General features: G+C 42.0%; 1 protein-coding gene across 1 annotated transcript; it reads right to left on the reverse strand.

The window, feature by feature from the left end:
* Nucleotides 1-3690: 3690 nt before the first annotated feature.
* Nucleotides 3691-12391, reverse strand: lg09h11orf54 (linkage group 09 C11orf54 homolog). The gene is made up of 8 exons (XM_024431736.2): nt 12183-12391; nt 11974-12072; nt 11784-11857; nt 11595-11696; nt 11067-11243; nt 10532-10681; nt 4238-4354; nt 3691-4157 (listed from the first exon to the last, which is right to left on the reverse strand). Exons 1-8 carry the CDS (start codon nt 12247-12249, stop codon nt 3984-3986), a joined length of 960 nt encoding a protein of 319 aa, XP_024287504.1. The 5' UTR covers nt 12250-12391; the 3' UTR covers nt 3691-3983.
* Between the last annotated feature and the right edge of the window lie 10611 nt (nt 12392-23002).

Here is a 23002-nt window from a genome sequence, read left to right on the forward strand (position 1 = left end):
TTCAGGAACATGTCAAGACCTGACCCTCAGAGCCTACCTTCCATTGACCCTGTTGTCTCATCAGTAGGAAAGATGTGTTTCTATTTTGGTCCATTCAACAACAGAGCGATATGAACCTTGTTTCAGCAGGATGTTGTATGTACCTTATGTCATGCCTTATTGGAATGGATTTATTGATCATATCTGTTAGAAAACAGTTTGGATGTTGCCACACCCATACCTACTTGTTAACAAAGTTAAGGAAGTTTCCTTTCAAAATATTCATAAATGTTATCCTGCCAACCACTATATGGAGAAGTTTAAGGAAAACAACTCAAATGGTTCCTTTTGTAATGACCACCCAGAAACCGTGTTGCATCTTTTTTTGGCATTGTATTCATGTAAGAAATCTGACATCAGTAGATTTAAATCAAATCAAATCTTATTTGTCACATACACATGGTTAGCAGATGTTAATGCGAGTGTAGCGAAATGCTTGTGCTTCTAGTTCCGACAATGCAGTAATAAAGAACAAGTAATCTAACTAACAATTCCAAAAAACTACTGTCTTATACACAGTGTAAGGGGATAAAGAATATGTACATAAGGATATATGAATGAGTGATGGTACAGAGCAGCATAGGCAAGATACAGTAGATGATATCGAGTACAGTATATACATATGAGATGAGTATGTAAACCAAGTGGCATAGTTAAAGTGGCTAGTGATACATGTATTACATAAGGATGCAGTCGATGATATAGAGTACAGTATATACGTATGCATATGAGATGAATAATGTAGGGTAAGTAACATTATATAAGGTAGCATTGTTTAAAGTGGCTAGTGATATATTTACATCATTTCCCATCAATTCCCATTATTAAAGTGGCTGGAGTTGAGTCAGTGTCATTGACAGTGTGTTGGCAGCAGCCACTCAATGTTAGTGGTGGCTGTTTAACAGTCTGATGGCCTTGAGATAGAAGCTGTTTTTCAGTCTCTCGGTCCCAGCTTTGATGCACCTGTACTGACCTCGCCTTCTGGATGACAGCGGGGTGAACAGGCAGTGGCTCGGGTGGTTGATGTCCTTGATGATCTTTATGGCCTTCCTGTAGCATCGGGTGGTGTAGGTGTCCTGGAGGGCAGGTAGTTTGCCCCCGGTGATGCGTTGTGCAGACCTCACTACCCTCTGGAGAGCCTTACGGTTGAGGGCGGTGCAGTTGCCATACCAGGCGGTGATACAGCCCGCGAGGATGCTCTCGATTGTGCATCTGTAGAAGTTTGTGAGTGCTTTTGGTGACAAGCCGAATTTCTTCAGCCTCCTGAGGTTGAAGAGGCGCTGCTGCGCCTTCCTCACGATGCTGTCTGTGTGAGTGGACCAATTCAGTTTGTCTGTGATGTGTATGCCGAGGAACTTAAAACTTGCTACCCTCTCCACTACTGTTCCATCGATGTGGATGGGGGGGTGTTCCCTCTGCTGTTTCCTGAAGTCCACAATCATCTCCTTAGTTTTGTTGAGGTATGTACATATGTACTTCCGGGGCCGACAGAGATGGCCGCCTCGCTTCGCGTTTCTAGGAAACTATGCAGTTTTTTGTTTTTTTACGTGTTATTTCTTACACTAGTACTCAAATCCTTCTGTTCACCTGATTTAGAATTCCTCACAATCAAATGTAGACCGCATTATCTACCAAGAGAATTCTCTTCGATTATAATCACAGCCGTATATATCCCCCCCCAAGCAGACACATCGATGGCTCTGAACGAACTTTATTTAACTCTCTGCAAACTGGAAACGATTTATCCGGAGGCTGCATTCATTGTAGCTGGGGATTTTAACAAGGCTAATCTGAAAACAAGACTCCCTAAATTTTATCAGCATATCGATTGCGCAACCAGGGGTGGAAAGACCCTGGATCATTGTTACTCTAACTTCCGCGACGCATATAAGGCCCTGCCCCGCCCCCCTTTCGGAAAAGCTGACCACGACTCCATTTTGTTGATCCCTGCCTACAGACGGAAACTAAAACAAGAGGCTCCCACGCTGAGGTCTGTCCAACGCTGGTCTGACCAAGCTGACTCCACACTCCAAGACTGCTTCCATCACGTGGACTGGGAGATGTTTCGTATTGCGTCAGACAACAGTAGATTTATAATTGAACACATTTATGAAGAGCTTACACTATTGTGGAGAGATGTACTGCTTGGATTCTTTACCTAAATAAATAAGAAATAAGCTGAAACATTTTTATGTAAATCATTTCATTATTCTTTTGGCCAAATTTCATATTCACAAATGTAAATTTACATTTTATTTTCTTACCTTACAAAAATAAATTGAACTGTATTTTAAGACAATTAAATACCCTAACAAAAAAGCTGTTAGAATAATAAGTGTATGTATGTCCCTTAAGGTCCTTGTGTAATGTGCCATTGTACCCCTAGCCCAATTGTCCTTTGTATATTATTGATATATACTTGTGTTCCCACATGTACTTCCTGTATTGATCTGTTGTTAATAAAAAAAATGTTTAAAAGATATTGTCCAGTATGTTGTAGCATATTCGCCCCCTCTCTATTCTGATCGGCTGTTTACTATGAGTTTTGCTTTCTGCCAGGCCCAGTTCATTACAGTTCTGCTCATAGAAACTATCAAAGTATTGTTGCTGCTGTTCCAGTTCTTTCATTGGGTCGCTGACACGAGTAAGGCAGAAACCCATATCCATCACTTTGTTCTGCAGAACACAGAAGAGTGCGCCAGTTTCATTGAAAATTCCACCATAATCCAAGAGCAAAAAGCAAACACGGTGGCAGTTTCTATGGGTTGGTTCCACATAGCCAGTCTTTCCTTTGATACCACTCAGATTGAAATGATCGTTTTATTTTCTGTCCCTATTCTTTGATGTTGGTCCCAAAGTTCAGGTGTTGGGCTTCCACCCTGTATCACCCCCTACCTCGCTAGAAAATCCAACTTTGAAAACTGTTTCAGATACAATATGTTAGCCATCCTGATCAGCTGAGTTTCTTTAGCTAGCAGTAAAACAGACATAACCGCCAAAAGGCGGGAGATGATGTGTGACGTCCACAGACAGGAGCGAGCTCTGCCAATCCCACAACTTTTTCACGGCAATACACGAGCATTTGTTATTTGAGTGCAATGAAAATGAACGGAACATATTGGCCAAGTTCGGGAGCATCAAAAATATGGCAGGCGACTGACGGATCTACAGATCACCTTGTATCATAAATAACTACTCATTATTATTTGAAGATCAGTCAGTCAGTCACAATTTACCCATGATACAATCACAGTTTTGATGCTCTCGAACACAGCCATTGACACATGAAAGGCAGTCATCACTAGTTCCCACAACCACAAAGTCCTAATTATGGCTAAACCCTGCCTATTTCTACAATGTTTTCTTAAAATCAGATTTTTAACCTAACCTTAATCACACTGCTAACCTTAATTTAAGAAATGTTCATGAATATTTATGATTTTGCCACTTGACTTTTCTTAACTAGTGACAACCATGAAAGGCAGCGAAGCTTTCTACCTACCTTTCGGCATTCCATTACCTGGCAGTATAAGGTAGAAACACGCATGTCATGTCAGTGGCCGTGACTAAGAAGATTCAAAACAAAGTATCATGAGTAAATTGTGACGGACTGATCTAGAAATAATAATGAAATATTTATTTTTACACATGTCACTGACAGGTAGTTTATTCGCTAAAGTACAACATAATGAAATGTTACAATTATTTGAATCAAATGCATTTTTATCAAACGATTCATGAAATGTTTAAGTTATTGTTGAAAACGTACAATATCGTCCTGACTAAAACAAATGTGGTCTTTGTTGTAAAATCATCAAATCAAAGGCCTTTTGAAAAATGCATAAAGTAAAATAGATTGATCATCAATCATTGATTCAGTTAGATAAATCAACATCAAAAGGTAAGATTTTCTAACATTAATTTGACTTAAGTTGTGTCATGTTTCAGTCTCGCCCGACTTCGTGGGTCTCACTGGGTCGGTCGATGCGGTAGACGAACTCGGCAGGCATGAAGTAACCCAGGTATTCCACAGTGTCAGGAGTGGTGTCTATGTAGTAGTGACCACCCTCTCCATGGTGGCTGAAGCAATGAGTGTGCTCCACACGGAGGTCCAAACCCTGGATAGTAAAAAGCCAGTTAGTAAAAAGTGCCAAAAGAAAAGGTCCAGTTAGGGATAGTAGATTAAGTCTATACTTACGGGGTCTCTGGAGACCATCACAGACTGGCATATCAGTGGTGCGCTGACCTCAAAATGTTTCAGCCATTTGTTAACATCATCATTGGAGTTGAGTGGGCAGGCTGAGAACTCCCTTGGCTATGCACAGGGTCACCAGAAACACAACAAATGGGATTTGGTAATGCTCTCTGAGGCTTCAGTAAAAAAGCCGACATAAATTCTGACACTGTTGGTGTCCATTGCTGTGGTTTGATGACAAACATGTTAAGACATGAAAATTAGTTAAGGGGCAATTGCAGTTGATACATCCTTTTTTGGACATGTACAGTGCATTCGTAAAGTATTCAGACCCCTTGACTTTTCCACTGTTACATTACAGCCTTATTCTAAAATTGATTAAATAAAAATCCTTAATCAACACACAATACCTCAATGACAAAGAGAAAAATAGGTTTTGCAAATGTATTAAACACAGAAATACCTTATTTACATAAGTATTCAAACCCTTTTCTATGAGACTCAAAATTGAGCTTCGGTGCATCCTGTTTCCATTGATCACCCTTGATGTTTGTACTACTTGATTGGAGTCCACCTGTGGTAAATTCAATTGATTGGACATGATTTGGAAAGGCACACCCCGGTCTATATAAGGTCCCACAGTTGACAGGGCATGTCAGAGAAAAAAACCAAGCCATGAGGCCGAAGGAATTGTCCTTCGAGATCCAAGACAGGATTGTGTCAAGGCACAGATCTAGGGAAGGGTAGCAAAACTGAGCAATCGGGAGAGAAGGGCCTTCATAAGGGAGGTGACCAAAAACCTGATGGTCACTCTGACAGAGGTCCAGAATTCCTCTGTGGAGATGGGAGAATCTTCCAGAAGGACAAGCATCTCTGCAGCACTCCACCAATCAGGCCTTTATGGTAGAGTGGGCAGACGGAACCCACTCCTCAGTAAAAAAGGCACACGATAGCCCGCTTGGAGTTTGCCAAAAGGCACCTAAAGACTCTCAAACCATGAGAAACAAGATTCTCTGATCTGATGAAACAAAGATTGAACTCTGGCCTGAATGCCAAGCGTCACGTCTGGAATAAATCTGGCACCATCCCTACGGTGAAGCATGGTGGTGGCAGCATCGTGCCGTGGGGATGTTTTACAGCGGCAGGGACTGGGATAGTAGTCAGGATCGAGGAAAATATGAAATGAGGCAAAGTACAGATAGATCCTTGATCAAAACCTTCTCCAGAGTGCTTAGGACCTCAGACTCGGGCAAAGGTTCACCTTCCAACAGGACAATGACCCTAAGCACACAGCCAAGACAACGCAGGATTGGCTTCGGAACAAGCATCTTAATGTCCTTGAGTGGCCAGCCAGAGTCCGGACTTGATCTCGACCGAACAACTCTGGAGAGACCTGAAAATAGCTGTGCAACGACACTCCCCATCCAACCTGACAGAGCTTGAGATGATCTGCAGAAAAGAATGAGAGAAACTCACCAAATACAGGTGTGCCGAGCTTGTAGCGTCATACCCAAGAAGACGGAAGGCTGTAATCGCTGACAAAGGTGCTTCAACAAAGTACTAAGTAAACGGTCTGAATACAAATGTAAATGCGATATCAAGTTTTGTATTTTATTAACCTGTTTTTGCTTTGTCATTATGGGGTATTGTATGTAGATTGAGGGGGGAAAAAACTATTTAATCAATTTTAGAATAAGGCTGTAACCAAACTAAATGTGGAAAAAGGGAAGGGGTCTGAATACTTTCCGAATGTACTGTATATACAAATTAACTCTCAAAGAATATAACTTCGAATTGCCTCATGAGCTTAGTTCATCTGTCATACCACACCAGAACCCAAAATAACATTATTTTACTCCAATGTTTATAAACAAAGTAAATGTAAAAACACACTGTATGGCCTCAAAACATGGTTAAAATTAAGGTTACGTATGTAACCACGGTTATGTAAGCGATATGGATCACTGCAATATATTGGTATCACTCCGTGGTGAAGGGATACATCTGAGGTGAGGATTTACTCCTGGGGGGGGGGGTCATTGGCAGATAGGATATAAAGGGATGTTCACATGCCTGTCTGACAGAACCATCAGGAGGAATGAAGGGTTGGGGCAGAGATATATACTCCTCCCCCCAGGGTCCATCCGGTAGCACTCAGAACTTACCGAAACAGAATGGCACTCACCCACCCTCTTCATGGAAGTAATCGCTACCAAGAAAACAACCTTCATAGAGAGGTGTTTCAGGGTGGCAGACTCCAACTGTTCGAAAGGTGGCTTTGCCAAGCTGAAAGACCACATCCAGACCCCAGCTCGCCATTGAGCGGGTCCTAGCTGGACGCAGGCGACGAACCCCCTTCATAAACCTGGAGATCAAAGTATGGCGCCTCACTGGCCTGTCCATCCACCCCGCATGGTAGGCAGATATAGCGGCCAATTACCCTCTTAGTGTAGAGGCTGCCAAGCCCTCATCCAAGCAAGACTGCAGGTATTGGAGGTCATACCGCACCCCGCATGACTCGGGCACAACCTCAATACCAGTGCACCAAGAGCAGAACAACCGACAGCGCAACTGGGGTGCTGGTTACAACCTGCCGCATACTTGCTTTTTGCATAGTGTTCATTACACCATCCTGTAGTCCTAACATGAACCATTGGTGCCGTTCAGTGGCCAAGCCCACAGACTGAGGCGGCGTGGCCTCAGATGCCACAGAGTTACCCCGACTTGAGACAGCAGGTCAGGTGTCAGTTGAAGTTGCCAAGGTGTCTCAGACAACCGGGACAGGAGAAGGCTGAACCATGGACGTCTGGGCCGGTATGGGGCCACCAGAAGCAGACGATGCTCTGCCATCCTGGTCCTGTCCAGCACAGCCTGAATCAGGGGAAAAGGGGGGGAATGTGTAAGCTCCAGCCCTGGCCAATCGTGAGCCAGAGCATCCAAGCTCAGAGGCCCTGGTGGCTCCGACATGAAGTACCACAGGGGGCAGTGTGCATTATCCAAGGAGGCTAACAGGTCCACCTGTGCCCTTCCGAACTTGTCCCACAGGTGCTGCACCACCTGGAGATGTAGGCTCCAGTCCCATGGTGGCAGGCCCTCTTTCGAGAGCATATCCGCTGCCACATTTAGGATGCCAGGTAGGTGCGCTGCGCGTAGACACGCTAGACATCCCTGAGCCCAGAGAAGGAGCTCCCATGCCATAATATGGAGGTGGTGGGACCTCAGTCCACCCTGATGGTTGATGTAAGCCACCACTGTGGTGTTGTTCGTTCTCACCAGGACATGTCTGAGAGAAAGGAGTGACAGCGCCACCTCAACAACACCCTGAGGTACTGTGCGGTCACCCGCAGCTGGCGGTGACAGTGGCGCTTTGGGTGCAGCTAGTGGGAGTTAAACCACAGTTGGCCCGGAGATGGAGCAGGCCCAGGGGAATCAACAACGAGGCCGCCGTCAGCAAACCCAACAGGCATTGGCAGGTTCCACCTCTATCGGGTCTAGCATCACAAACTACTGGTCCCTGGACACGGCCTGCAACACGTGGGCTGGGGACAGCATGTGGAACCTAAGCACCTTCAAGTAACGATTGAGGTCCAGAATTGGGACCACAAAGTAAGTGGAGTAGAAGCCACATAGTCATTCTAATGTCTCAATCCTGCGGACAACACCCTTGTCCAGAAGTGAGGAAATCTTCAGCCACAGGATTTTCTTCGGGGGGGTGGGGTGTGACACGAAGGCTGGCACCGGAATTGGAGTTAGTACCCGAGCATTGAGGACAACACTCATGGGGACTCCACACACTCCTCCCACTTTACACTTTGAGACCGGGAGAAGCGGCCAATGCCTGGGAAGGGTGTGTCAGGGGACCTGCCAGGGCCCGCCTCCTCTGGCACCCCGAGCGCATGGGTCCCCCAGGCATGTCCCTATGGCGGTGACGGTTGACACCATCACACCTGTCACAAAGAGAAGCCATAAGCTCAGCCAAGCCAACAGAGCAGGGGTCCCAAGCCCTGGTAGAGCTTATGTCGTGACCCGCTTGTAGGAATAGGAACCCGGCGAGGGATAAATTACCCAGTACCTCTGCAAAAACCGGGGAAGACCCTTGTGGGAAAAACAGGCTGTTGCATCACCTCACACTGTGCCCCTCCCCACTGTCATCCCTTAGCACAAGGCGATAGAGCAGGAGAGGGACCCCACCATCGTTCAGGTGCAGGTGGGTGGCAACGGTCCGTCTGCCATGGACCCGGGGCCTGAGGAGGCGGCATGAACCGTCTCAGGGTCTCCCGGTCCCTACGAACCTCATCAGTCTGCTCTAGAATGTCATCAACCCCTGAGCCAACATCAGCCCTGGGGTGATGGGGTGAGGGGCCCGGGGTGCTAGGAAAACAGCCAGGGGAAAAAAAAAAAAAAGTCTGCAGGTAGGTCTACAGCAGCATGAATGCTGAGGGACCCATATGTGGCTCTCAAGGTCGCATCAAAGATGCCCTGGCAGAGGCCCAGCTCTCCTGCAAGGCCTCGCGGAACTCAGCAGAGATGGGGACAGATAGAGAGTCCTCACTGTCCATCAGTTGATGTCCAGTGCAGTGGCTACCCAAGTGAGTAAGCTCCTCATAGCCTCTCGAGATGCTGGGGGCGATGAAGCCCCACTGGCGGCTTCTGATGACCTGTCAGCCTTGCTCACGTGGTGAACAGTGCCAACATCATCCCCCAGGTACAGCCTATCATTGGTCAACAGGGAGCAGCTGTCGTTGCCATCGAAGCTATTAACCTCCTGACAAAGGGCATGTGCCCTCCGTTCAAGGTGGTACCAGCGGTCCAATACATGCCCCCATCCAGGACTGGCAGCAGATGGGCTCTGCCTGCGGTGGCTCTTGCCACACTTCCTTGGAGGGGTACTGGGCCCAGTAGGGGAACTAACAGCTCGCTGCCGCACCACTCCTGAGGGAGGGAGCTCGTCCCCAGCCTAACCGACCCCCTTGCGCATGGCATCCAATCGCGCCAGGTGCAGACGTTCTAAGAACACCACACAAGACAGGCATCCAGTATGGCTCAAACCCAGGCAGTGCATACATGAGGTATGCGGATCCCCAGGGGGATGCCAGCATCACACCTGTCACAAAAGGAAGTAATAAACTCAGCCAAGCCAACATGGCCACGGAGCAGGGGTCCGACGCCCTGGGAGAGCTATGTCGTGACCTGCTTGGAGGAATAGGAACCCGGTGAGGGACATATTACCTAGTACCTCTGCAAACACAGGGGAAGACCCCTGTGGGAAAAACAGGCCGATAAAAAACAGCAACCAGGGAATGTCTTTGATTTGTGTTTTTCGTCAACTGCAATTTTACCTAGCAGGTTTAATATCCAAGCAGAAAACAAAAAACGGCACCATATGATAGAGTAACTACGGTAAGGAACTCCAAAGTTAATGTCTCAACGTAGTGGCAGCCCACCACCATACTCTTACATTCTGCAGAAAGAACAAGAAAACCCTGTCGGGGAATTAGCAGAGAACCCGTGTAGGGTAAGTAGCAGAGAACCCGCGCCTATAGTGACGAGACAGCATGTTAAAGAAATTCACAACACACACAAAACAAGCCAGTCGGCAAGTTGTGTAAGGTAAATACAGTTTGTTGCAGCAAGAGCCACCAATATATTAAATATGTGCACACATAGTCGTAGTGTAACGCTAATGAAACACAAGCACGACAAACCACGGGCGGAAGATACAGATCAACCTCACGCAGCAAGTGGAGGACTCAAGAGGAGGGGCTGGCCGTGTGGCCAGCTGCTCCAGGCTGCAAACAGCCAGTGAGTATACTTCCACACAAGATATTACTTACCAGTGACTTACCAAGCGAACTTCAGAAAGTTTGTACCTCAAACCATACGGACATCCGCCGAGAAAAGGAAAGAGAATGTGTGTCTCGGCCATGGGGTCTATATATAGGGGCTGACCCCAGCCATGACACAGATGTACACGGGAGTAAATCCTCACCTCAGATGTATCCCTCCACCGCAGAGTGATACCATTATATTGGTGTGATCCAATATAGCAAAACATAACTATAGTTTTGATATCATAATGGTCAGTTCTTGCATCCAAAGCTCTGTCTAAGAATTGAGAGTGGTTACATTCCAGGCCCTGCCCTCAGCTTTTAACCAAAACAGTGGCATGGAGTCTGCTTTGTTGTCGTTTCAACTGCAGATTGCTCCTTTAAGCAATAAGCATGCATTGAGCCTTGAAACCACAACACCATGTCACAGCATCCTGTCAACACATATCTGCATGTTGTATGTCTTTACCATGATATGGATCTTGACCTTCCCTTTCTGGATGAGGAAGGTGCCCCCCAGAGCCAGGCTTTTATCGGGGTAGTGCTCCTCCATGGTCTTCCTCAGAGCACCCACAAGGCTCTCTTCTCCTATTCTCCTTTTGGCTCTCACCTCTATGACCTGACAGTGATAAGAAGGAAAAACTACATTTTCAGCACTGATTACACAACCAGTTCATAGTCACTTTTCTTCTGTTAATATTTGTAGACCTAAAGTAAACCTTTGGAGCAAACACAGACAGGGAGGTCATAATCTGTGTAAACATTATTTAAATCATGAACCTAAAGTGCATTTTGTTTATGTAAATGCATAACCAGATGAGGGTATTATTCACCAGGAAGACAAAATAATGAGTAATACACAAAGATTAAGCACAATTGAAATGACACTCAGCCCTAAAATCTCATTTGGTTTTTAACTTGTTACGAGCATCATAGTAATACTAGTTATAATTCCAAATATCACACTCACCATTCTCTTACGAGCCAAACCATCCATTTCTTACCTTTCCAGGCTTTCCCTCACATGCATACAAGTTCGCCAGCAGTCCAAAGTCACAGTCTGAGAACTTATCGCTGTATTTCTCCAAAAGACACTGGTTATTATCTGGATTTATGGAGGAAAACCAGCTGCTATTCACTGCAGGCCTTCCCTCAGCTTCAGTGAGCACCAGAGGCATCATCTGGGGTGATGATAAATCAAAATGAGATAAGGCTCAACATATTGACAAATAAAACAAACTATATTAACCTTAGTTGTGTCTAATTATTATTTAAGGGGAAATTATTAATTATAATTTACTCATTATTATTTAAAGGGGATACCTAGTCAGCTGCGAAACTGAATGCAAATCAACTGAAATGTGTCTTGCACATTTAACCTCTCTGCCATAATGTATCCTATCCTCCCAAAGTTTGTAATAAAAAATGACAACTTTAGGTAGTCTTTCTATTCATGTAATCATAATAAGTCTGACAAAATACTCCATAAATATATCAAGACAATTGGAAGATAATTTTGACAGTTAACAAACCTCTGCATTCATTCCAACATTTTTGGAGGATACAGCTCCTGCACCAAGAATGAATGCTCCAGGTAGCTCCAATTCCTTTGACACAGTGTTCATGTTGTACTCCTTGAGAGAAATAAGAATTTATATTGGACCAATTGTTATAGCATTCATCTCACATTAGTTTATCGTTATGGCTTTCATTCCCTGTACCTTGTCCACTTTGACCAGGGGGACCAAATAGGGCACTCCCCCCACATCTGTAATGCGAGGTTTTCCACACAACCCTGTCGATAGGTAAAATAGATACTACAGCGAGGTTGAGATGGTAACAAAGTATAACTGCATAAACATTAAGAAAATGCAAAACGATACAGTGTTCCAAGAAGTTGCAACGTGTTACCCTTGACGGGAAACTTAAACGGATCTTGAGTGAGGTCTGGACAGTCGACAACACAAACTTGCGCGTCAGCAAAATTGTTCTTCAGCCCTCTCTGCAACACTGTAGTGGCAAGTGGAGGAAATGAACATTAGAACCAGACAGTTCAATATTATTAGTGTTCAGTAAATCTATGCATAACACTAGGTCGCAATTTCCAAAGTATGTTTTACCGTCACATAATTCCTCCAAAATCGGGACATATAACTGGAACTTTTCAGTCTTGCTAACGTCTGACATTCTGTATCCTGTGGGAATCACAAGCTTCAAGCGACTGAAGAGCACCTGATTGTGAAACGCGATGAAGAACTCCTAGAAAAACCTTGGTTGGCCAACTAATATTCTCTGACGTGATGTGACGACGTTTGCCCGTCTCAATTCCTGGTTGACTGTGTGCATTTCATAGAGTTCAGAGAATACTACAACAGATTGAACCTTCTTATAATGGCGCAAATGTCAACCATGTTGGTCAGGGAGTTGGTCAACCATGAGCTGCCAGTGCTGTGATAAGATTTTGTGTAAAACAATGAATGTAAAGAATTAATCTGCACTGTATGTGTGTGTTAGCTAGCTAGTCAGATAATTTGAAAAATATATAGACTAATTATTGTAAAACTAACTGCCAATATGCCATCAGTTGATGATAGGATTTACACAAGTTGTAAACGCAACAAGTACTGATATTGTATCATATAATAACACTCAGATGCCCAAAAAAAAAAAAAAAAAAAAACGGAGACATTTATGGACTCTTTACATATATTTTAGAGGCTATTTATACAGAACATTTGTATAAAACCCATATAAGCTGTATTTATAATTATATGACAATATTTTAGGCTAGCTAACACACAATGAGACTTGTTTTGGATTTCTCCCTGACCAAGATGGCTGCCATTTTGGCCCCATTATAGAACTTTGAGGGTTTATGACACAGCACCTCTAGTAATTTAATCGGATCACTATAGTGAATTTGTCCAAACATGCCTGTCATCACTACTTACCACAGCCGCAAGGTCATAAACCCCACCAATTTCTAAAATGTTTTAACAGTGCGCTATGCAGAAAATGTTCCCAATTATTTGGTTGCTAAAATCTGTTTGTGTGACAAAACATGCAAGTATATTGTAGAGAATCATTGTACCATCTAAACAGCTGTGAAATACATTTTCCATTACCAAAATGTTTTTATTTTACCCTACAAAGTTTCTATGTGAAGTTTCTATGTTGCCCAAAAAGTTACATATTACAGATTTAAAATGTGATTTTAAACCTAACCTTAACCCTAGCCATAACCACACTGGTAACTTTATACCTAACTATAACCTTAAATAACCTTAAAACCTTATCATAAATTTGTATTTCGACTTTGTGGCTGTGGTAACTAGTGACAACCATCCAAGATTATTCTAGAGACCCCCAATCCTGATTTCACGAAAATAATCTCACAGTATTTCAATGCTGCTCTCAGTGGACAGAAAAATGTATTATCCTATCCCGTCGTCACAGACCTTGGCATTTAGTCTTCAGCAGACAGGTAAGCACACATGGAAAAATGACAGGCGATAAATTGGTTAAGTCAGTGCTGTTCCCTCAGCAATGCTTCTTCATAAATGTGTGAAGCATTTAGAATAGATTCCTATACCTAGCTTATTACAACAATGTCAGAGAAATGGAAAAAAGTGTGAATATTGCAATGCATGCCTTTGCCTTTTGTCACATTCGTTGTAAAAGATATTAGACCAATGTGCAGTGTGATATGGTTTCCACATGTTTATTAACTGAAACGCACAAAAACAATAAAGAATGACTGAAACGTGAAGACAATGGAGTGCTCACAGGCAACTACACATAAACAAGATCCCACAAACACAGGTGGGAAAAATAACTACTTAAATATGATCCCCAATTAGAGACAACGATTACCAGCTGCCTCTAATTGGGAATCATACAGAACACCAACATAGAAAAAGAAACTAGCACACAACATAGATATACTAGATCACCCCCTAGTCACGCCCTGACCTACTACACCATAGAGAAACAATGGCTCTCTATGGTCAGGGCGTGACAGTACACCCCCAAATGTGCGGACTCCGGACGCAAAACCTGAAACCAAATGGGGAGGGTAGGGGGGGTGATTAGTGTCGGTGACGGCTCCGGTGTGGGGCGAAGTACCCACTCAGCTCACGGATCCGCCAGCATCAGTGGCGGCTCTAGGATGAAGAAGCCGCTTATCCTGCGGATCCAGCCATGGCCCCGGGCTGAACACTGTGCCTGGACTGGACCTCGGTGTTAAGGAAGGCTCCTGCCATGGAGCCGGACTGGACACCAGCCCTGGCCTAGACATAGGTGCAGAGGAAGGCTCCTGCCATGGAGCGGAACTAGACGCCGTATCTGGATTAGGCACCAGCGCAGAATAAGGCTCTGACCATGGAACAAGACTGAACACCGTGCCTGGACTGGGCACCGGCACCACTCTACCCTGAAGGCCTGATTGGGGAGTGCTGCAGAGATGGTTGTCCTTCTGGAAGGTTCTGCTATCTCCACAGAAGAACTCTAGAGCTGTCAGAATGACCATCGGATTCTGGGTCACCTCCCTGTCCAAGGCCCTTCTACCCCGATTGCTCAGTTTGGCCGGGCGGCCAGCTCTAGGAAGAGTCTTGGTGGTTCCAAACTTCTTCCATTTAAAAATGATGGAGGCCACTGTGTTCTTAGGGACCTTCGATGCTGCAGACCTTATTTGACACCCTTCCCCAGATCTGTGCCTTGACACAATCCTGTCTCGGAGTTCTACGGACAATTCCTTCGACCACATGGCTTGGACTTTATATGAACAGGTGTTTGCCTTTCCAAATCATGTCCAATCAATTGAATTTACCACAGGTGGACCCCAATCAATTCATAGAAATATCTCTATGTTTTTGCTTTGTCATTATGAGGTATTGTGTGTAGATTGCTGCAATTAAAAAATATATTTTAATCCATTTCAGAATAAGGCTGTAACATAACAAAATGTTGAAAAAGTCAAGGGTCTAGTTTCCGAAGGCACTGTATGTATAATTATGCTTGAAAACAAATATAAATATACATTTTAAAAAGCTGCATGATACTTCAAAACTGCAACCACTGCAACAATCTTTACCGCCCCATTTTCTATAAACAAGCAGTAGGGGGCCAAGAGTGAGTTGAAGAGTTGAAGTCTGGTGTCTGCTCATTCCTTCCTCTTACTAGGCCCGCTAGGCTGCTGAATGGCATACTTATTGGAAGTTGGTTAATTTCCATGTGATTAGGAGCCAATAGGGTTTTGTAATCTGGTGTCCAGGGGCCTGGCTCCATGAAAGCAGTGTGCCTTGGTTCTGAATTGTGTTTTCTGCTCTGAGAAATTAAACTGTGTGTGAAGTCCTCCAAAGCAACAATTGGAACTATGGGCCTTTCTGTACATGATTGATCAATTTGCAAATACAGATGGAGATGGGGATTAATCAATGAGGAAAGAAAAAGTCATGCACACAATTAGTCAATCTTCTTTACAAAATAACATCAGCCAAACATACTGTACATAGGCTACATAATTATTTATCGTTTTCATAACTGTTGAGGATTCTTTCATTTGTGTGCAAGAAAGCTACTTAAAAATATCAAATATTTCACGTTGATGATAAGAGAATCATGTTTTCTACTGTTCTTTTGTTGATGTTTAAATTATATATTGTTATAAGAACAACTAACTATCCAGAGTACACTCAGTAGCTGTGACTAGATGCACTATTTTGTTTGAAACTTTTTTTGATCCAAATAATTATTGCGATAAATATATTGTATATTCAATGCTATTTTTTTATACATTTTATAAAGCCAACTTAAAGTTTTGGGAAGTGCAAGGAAAGTAAATGTATCAATATAGTTGAGAAATACAAAGAACAGCACTCCGCAGAAGAGCCACAGAACTTTAGCACTATTCTTAATACTGTATTGCAAATAACTGCTCAGGAAGTTAAAATGATAATGTACAACCTGTGAATCTTTATGTCATATTTATTATACTTTCAATCGAGTTGTTACAACCAATAAGCAAGTGAGCTCGGCCTTAAAATACAATAACTGAACCTCTCGATGGTACCTAACCTCTTTATACAATCAATTTGACCTAACCTCCACAATGGTTATTGTTATGGTGCTGCTACTATTGCCTTAATGTAAGTGATTTCTATGATAACTGCATGACATTTGTGAGGGAAAGTGTCATTTGTATCCCAGATGTGGAATAAATACAGATTATATTTTGATATGAAGTTGTATGTGTTAAGGTGATTTATTTTCACGTGACAAGGTGTGGTGTGTTTCAGACATGTACATGTGTTTGCTGTCAGAAGGAATAAAGGATTTGATATTATTGTTATTGATGTATTGTAATTCGGTTTTAACCTGTGATGTCTATTTTTTTAAATAACATGAGTGGACATGTGAAATCTGTATGTATGTATTCAATAATTTCATTTATATGTCCTACACATTTGCTGTTTGCTGAAATGTTAAAAAGTTCAGGCAATAGGGATCTGATTTAAATATTTAATTTCCAATCCCTCAGAACAGTTCAATTGTGGTATATCCTATACCTTTTTTTGTTGTAAATTGGACATAATCAATAAATATGACAATTTGCATTAAATCATCAGCAATGTGATCATACTGTCTTTTATTATACAATTCAGATAATACAATTCAGATGTACATGCACTCATATCTTCTGATTATTGGAATCAAAAACAAACTTGTGCGTCTTGTAAGTATTTGTTTTCAGAATAGGCCATCTCTTTAATGTCATTATTGTGAGCGGACCAAGTAATTCGGCGTCACTCTAAAGCAGGAAGGTGGAATAAACCAGTCAGGAGTAGGTTTTCTTGATTGAACACAGTTCTCTATTGAGGCCATTTGGTCAACACAAACACTATCACATAATCAATGAAAATCTAGGATGAAGGAAAAACATACATCTTCTTCTCCAGATGAAACAGGAACACAATAGGATTATCTTTAAACCACAACAAAAAGTCAGTCAGTCAGTCAGTCAGTCAGTCAGTCAGTCAGTCAGTCAGTCAGTCAGTCAGTCAGTCAGTCAGTCAGTCAGTCAGTCAGTCAGTCAGTCAGTCAGTCAGTCAGTCAGTCAGTCAGTCAGTCAGTCAGTCAGTCAGTCAGTCAGTCAGTCAGTCAGTCAGTCAGTCAGTCAGTCAGTCAGTCAGTCAGTCAGTCAGTCGCCATCTTCCAGAGATAGTTTTCCCCTCCAATCTCTGCTGGTTCCATTCTCTCTCTTATAGGGGAAGGAGAGTATGTCATTAGTACCGTCAGCTGTGCTTAATTGCCTCTGGTTACCTTCTCTCCCATGCCTTGTTGGGCTACTATCCGTGAGCCCAGCCTGCCCTCTGGTGGTCCTTCCACATTATGTTGACCACAAGAGGACAGCACAGCTCCATTAACAAGACACCAAATTCTACTGACATCATTGCTATAACAATGGCCTCTTGGTCTTGTGGTCAATCGAACATGTAATTGTACCCTTTCCAACCATTGGATCCAAACAAATTTGTCTAATACTAAATTGCTTTCATAGGTTGGAGTTGTAGACTTCAATGTGTCACTTTTACTGAGATAAAAAAGTAGGAAGTCTCCTGGTTAATGATTAGATAAGAAGCCTTGCCCTGCATATCTGACAGCTGTATTTTTACATACCAGAAATCCGGTTAGTAGGAACAAATTAGCAGAAGGTTCACACACATTTTCTGTAATGTCATCTCACCCGGCACCACCAGGCAGCAATCTGATTTGTCTAATTGTCTCACAATTGCATGTATATTGGCCAGTTACAGTCATGCCTGCTGTATGGTAATCCAACCAAGCTCTCAAACTATTGATTGGGGTTCTATGATTCCCACAGGCAAAAGAAAGCTTTTAGGAGAATGATATTTCAGTTCTGGGCAAGGATCCAACAGGCCACTCAAACCCATCTTGGGTCATGTATCCCCCTCCACTCTCAAGAGTGACAGAATTGTTCTGGTTTCTATTGAATAGCATTACAGCTCAGATTACTGGAAGTCTGGGTGAATGCAGCCATGTGTACAGTAACATATTTGAGATGATCTAATCAAGTTTTGGGTTTCCCTTGTAAGAGACATATTTTCATGTCGCAGATATCATCATTCTTGGGCTGTGTAAGTCTGTGGCATATCTTTGTGAAAAGTTTATTTTCCTAATTGATAGGATTTGATTATCCAGTTAGCAATGGTAGAACAATGCACATTCAGCACGGTGCCATAATATCGAATTTGCATAAAAGTTGATAAAATACACAAAGCACAACTGCATAACATTTTCATGTAGATAACCAACACTCAAGTGACATATAGTAGAAAAGCTGGTTTAGCAGAAAAGCCTTGTGTGTTCAGTGCATACTATCCTGTTCCAGGCCAGTGCACAGAGAAAGGTCTAAGGGTGCCTGAGCACCTTCCCTTTTGCCCTCCTATGAGAAAAGTGCCCTTTCAGATTGGTGGCATTGTTTAACTAAACCGTTTTTATTTCACCTTAAGTTAATTTTTCTCTCGTTATTGAAATTAATTTCCCATTATTTAAATGTTGCGCATGCTGCCCTCGTCCTGCAAGCAGAAGCTACCGGTGTTGAATGGTAGGCTAGTGTAGCAGTGGCTCCCTTTTGAGTTGCATACATCTCATCTCACGGTCAGGAACAGGGAAGGGAAGGCTTTAATTTGACCATTTGTTAGTAGGACTAAGAGGCAGATGTCAGCAGCAGAATAAACTCCAGTCACAGCTACAGGTAAAGACTAGTTAGTTTGTTTCAACAGTATAGCTAGATAGCTAACAGGCTGATTTACATAATCTGCATTCACGATGATCAGATGATAGCCCACCTAGGGTTGCAAAGGGATGGTAAATTACTGGAAACTTTCAAAGTTTACCAGTAAACTACCAGAATTTTGGTATCGTTCAAGGATTTTATGTAATCTATCACATGACATCTAGTGGCCCTTCTGGGTACTTCAGATTATTACAGGCGTCTGTAATTATCTCTGGCCCACTGTGGGCCTTATCACATGTTAAAATATTTGAAATAATTAAATAAGATTATTTTTTAAATAAAAAATAGAATGACAAAGCTGTAAAACATCATCCTAAATATAAACCATCAACTAAGTGAATACCATTGGGTTTTAATATGAGTGTTTCAGTATGAAATATCCTTTATTTTTATTTGACACACTTTTATTTATTTCACTATGTCGATATGTTTTGTTGTCAATGTTTTGGCGTCGAACTAGTGGCATTTCTGAAGAAAAGTCAATAGTTGCAGAGTTAATTGAGCACATGCCCCTCCAAAGGTAATGTCTGCTGCTTCTATCATATGATAACAGTCAACTGTGTACTAGCCTACAACATTAGACTAGATCACACCATCTCTACAGAATGAAAGCAACCCACCCCAATGGAACTGTATGAGTATGTTTAATAGTAAACTCATTGTTAATCCCCATTATCTCTTCGCTGGCCCTGCAGCCAATACAGCTCAAATCAAATCAAAATCAAATGAAGTTTTATTAGTCACATGCGCCGAATACAACAGGTATTTCACCTTACAGTGAAATGCTTACTTAGGAGCCCTTAACCTACAGTGCAGTTTCAAAAAATACATGATGCGCATACCAAATGTGTACTGGGCCTCCTAACGGTGTAGAGAGAAGGATGGGTAATGGAATCTGCCTGAAAACAGAATGCCTCAAAACTGATGAAATGGAGACATGATTAATACAAGAACCAGTTGTCAATGTAAATATTTCTATCAGCAGTTACACACTGAAGCATTGCTGTAGTACATTTTGACATTTTGAGTGTGTCTGTCTTGTCTCGGTGTCAGATACATTTGTACTCGGTCTTGGACAGTGAATACTCATCATTTCTTCGTGAGACCAGCAGAGTAAAAAAACTATGGTGTAAAGTACTTCAGTAAAAAATACTTTAAAGTACTACTTAAGTTGTTTTCTGGGGTATCTGTACTTTCCTATCTATATTTTTTACAACTTTTACTTCACTACATTCCAAAACAAAATATTGTACTTTTTACTCCATACATTTTCCCTGACAAACAAAAGTACTCATTACATTTTGAATGCTTAGCAGGGCAGGAAATTGTCAAATTCAGCCCTTATCAAGAGAACACGTGGGCATCCCTACTGCCTCTGGTCTGGTTGACTCACTAAACCCAAATGCATATTTTGTAAATAATGTGTTGGGAGTGTGCCCCTGGCTATCAGTAAATGTTTTAAACAAGAAAATGTTGCCATTTGCTTTGCTTAATACATTTTAAATGATTTATATTTTTTACTGTTAATACTTAAGTATATATTAAGCAATTCCATTTACTTTTGATACTTAAGTATATTTAAAACCAAATTCTTTTAGACTTTTACTCAAGTAGTATTTTACTGGCTGACTTTCACTTTTACTTGAGTAACTTTCTAGTGCGAAAATTGGGTATTTTTTCCCACCACTGTAAAAAACTCATAATTATCAGCTTCCATTCAATTGGTGTATAAAACCGCTTCGCCAGGCCAAATATATACACTCCTTTGTTGAAACATTAATACCCGAACAGTCTTTATGTCTAGTATAGACATGTTTGCACAGTGGCAAACCTATTGGACCTAGGCCTTCAGTGTGTGATAGGTTATTGATGCTGAAAGGACAGCAACGGAAATACCAGCGTGCTTGTGTAGGAGAATGCACTTTTTGTAAAACACAAAGGGCCAGTGGTGTAGTGGAGGCTATTTAAGCAATAAGGTACTAGGGGGTGTGGTATATGGCCAATATACCACAGCTAAGGGCTATTCTTACGCACAGCCCTTAGCAATGGTATATTGGCCATACACCACAAACCCCCGAGGTGCCTCATTGCTATTATAAACTGGTTACTAATGTAATTAGAGCAGTAAAAATAAATGTTTTGTCAGACAATCCGCATTCAGGGCTTGAACCACCCAGTTTATAAATGCAGATACAAGCCTATACCCACTTATTTTCAGTTGGCATTGCGTATACTCACTTCTTAATCCCCACTGAAGCGTATCAAAGTAGTGTAGTGGAGGTATAAGCTGTATCAATCATGTAGTACAATAGTGAAATAATGCACAAAGTAGTCTACAAAATTGCAAAGCATGTGATAGATATTCACATGCGCGCCTCACATAGCCTAGTTTCAGCAGAGTATCATCTGCAGGCAGCAAGAGCATGTAGCTCTCAACTGGTTTTGGCGTGGAGCAGGTAGGTAGGAAAGACTGAGAAGAAAAAGAAGAGGAAGAAAAAGGACTGAATAGCCAATTTGGCTGAGACTTCTATTTTTTTTATTTTTAAGTTCTGTACAGTTTTGTTGCCATCTTACTTTGAAGGTCAATATATATAAAACATATTTAAATAAATAAAAAGAGTTCTTAACAGGGCGTGTTTTTTTTTTTTACCCTCTTTACCCCCTTACCCTGTATGATATCTACCAGTAAACGCTAACTATGGCAACACTGGGCAGTGGTGGAAACGTCCCCAACTGTCATACTTGAGTAAAAGTCAAGATACCTTAGTAGAAAGGTGTCAGGGAAAATGTATGCAGTAAATAGTACATTATTTTCTTTAGGAATGTAGAGAAGTAAAAGTAGTCAAAAATAGAAATAGTAAAGTACAGATACCCCAAAAAACTACTTAAGTAATCCTTTAAAGTATCTTTACATAAGTACTTTACACCACTGACAATGGGTATGCAAAAAAGGTATTGAAAAAGAATGTCCTGAAGTCTTGGTTAGTAGAATATTTGTGATGTGCTATTCAGAGGTCATGTGCTGTTTGCATCAGGGGCGAAGGCATGAGTGGGTCTAGGTGGACACAGGCGCACCCACTAGGGAGCAAGACCCTGCCAGGCCCACCCAATCAGATTGAGCAAAAACAAAAACATTATTACAATTATTATTACAAAAAACACCATATGATGATTTGAAACAACCCTTTCCTGCAATGGTCAATGACCAAAAGTACCTTCTTTGGCCTCTTGGGTGGAATGTTATTACTATTTTTCATAATTTCACAATTTATTTAAAAAAAAATCATAATTGTTAATCATAATTATAATTAACAACGAAAACAACAAAAATACAATGTGTTTCTATGTCAAACAATTATGTTATATTTCAGTCTCCTGTGATGTATATAAAGTGTAATATTGGGATGCAAACTAAAAATGGAGTACATTTTTAGTTTGCATCCCACTCTTCATCTGACATGGTACAGGTGTCTTCAAAAAAACATAACCATGTGTGAGGTGTATACATTTGTTTAAGTAGATTTGTTTAAGACTGCAAAAAATCCCTCTCTGTGACCCTGATCTAGCCCACTGCAGTAAACGGTTACTTATTTTTGAAAGTTATTATCGAAAAGGGAGAAGCTAACAAATTAGCAACAACATCCTCTTTGTGAACACCAGCTGCAGCTGCTGCAAACTAGCCTACAACCAAAGAGAGCTAGCTAGATCGTGGGAAAATTACTGCTCGCTATTACACAGTGACCTGTTGGCCTTTGAGAAGGCAGAAGTTTCCAAACGTTTTTTGTAAAAACGGTCCTACCCAAGTCAAAATGTCACTCCCAAATGTTGCCCTAATACAGTTGAATGGCAGATGCCTTCTATCTAGCTTCTGATGGCCGAGCCAATTGCTGAGTTAGCTAGCTAGATTTATCTCAGCAGAGAAGACCAAAGAAATCCTGATTGGATATATTTTTTAACTTCAGTGTTAACCCTTTACTTTCTAAGAAAAACTGAAGAGATTGAATCAGAACATAATTTAAAATAATAATATAATGAGAATGATTATTATTTTTATTTCATAAATCCTGGGCCCTTCTCTGAAGGTGTAGAAGGCCCTCATCCCCCATTATCCTTGGGTTAGTA

This window comes from Oncorhynchus tshawytscha, linkage group LG09 (assembly GCF_018296145.1).
Source record: "Oncorhynchus tshawytscha isolate Ot180627B linkage group LG09, Otsh_v2.0, whole genome shotgun sequence".
Classification (NCBI taxonomy): Eukaryota; Metazoa; Chordata; class Actinopteri; order Salmoniformes; family Salmonidae; genus Oncorhynchus; species Oncorhynchus tshawytscha.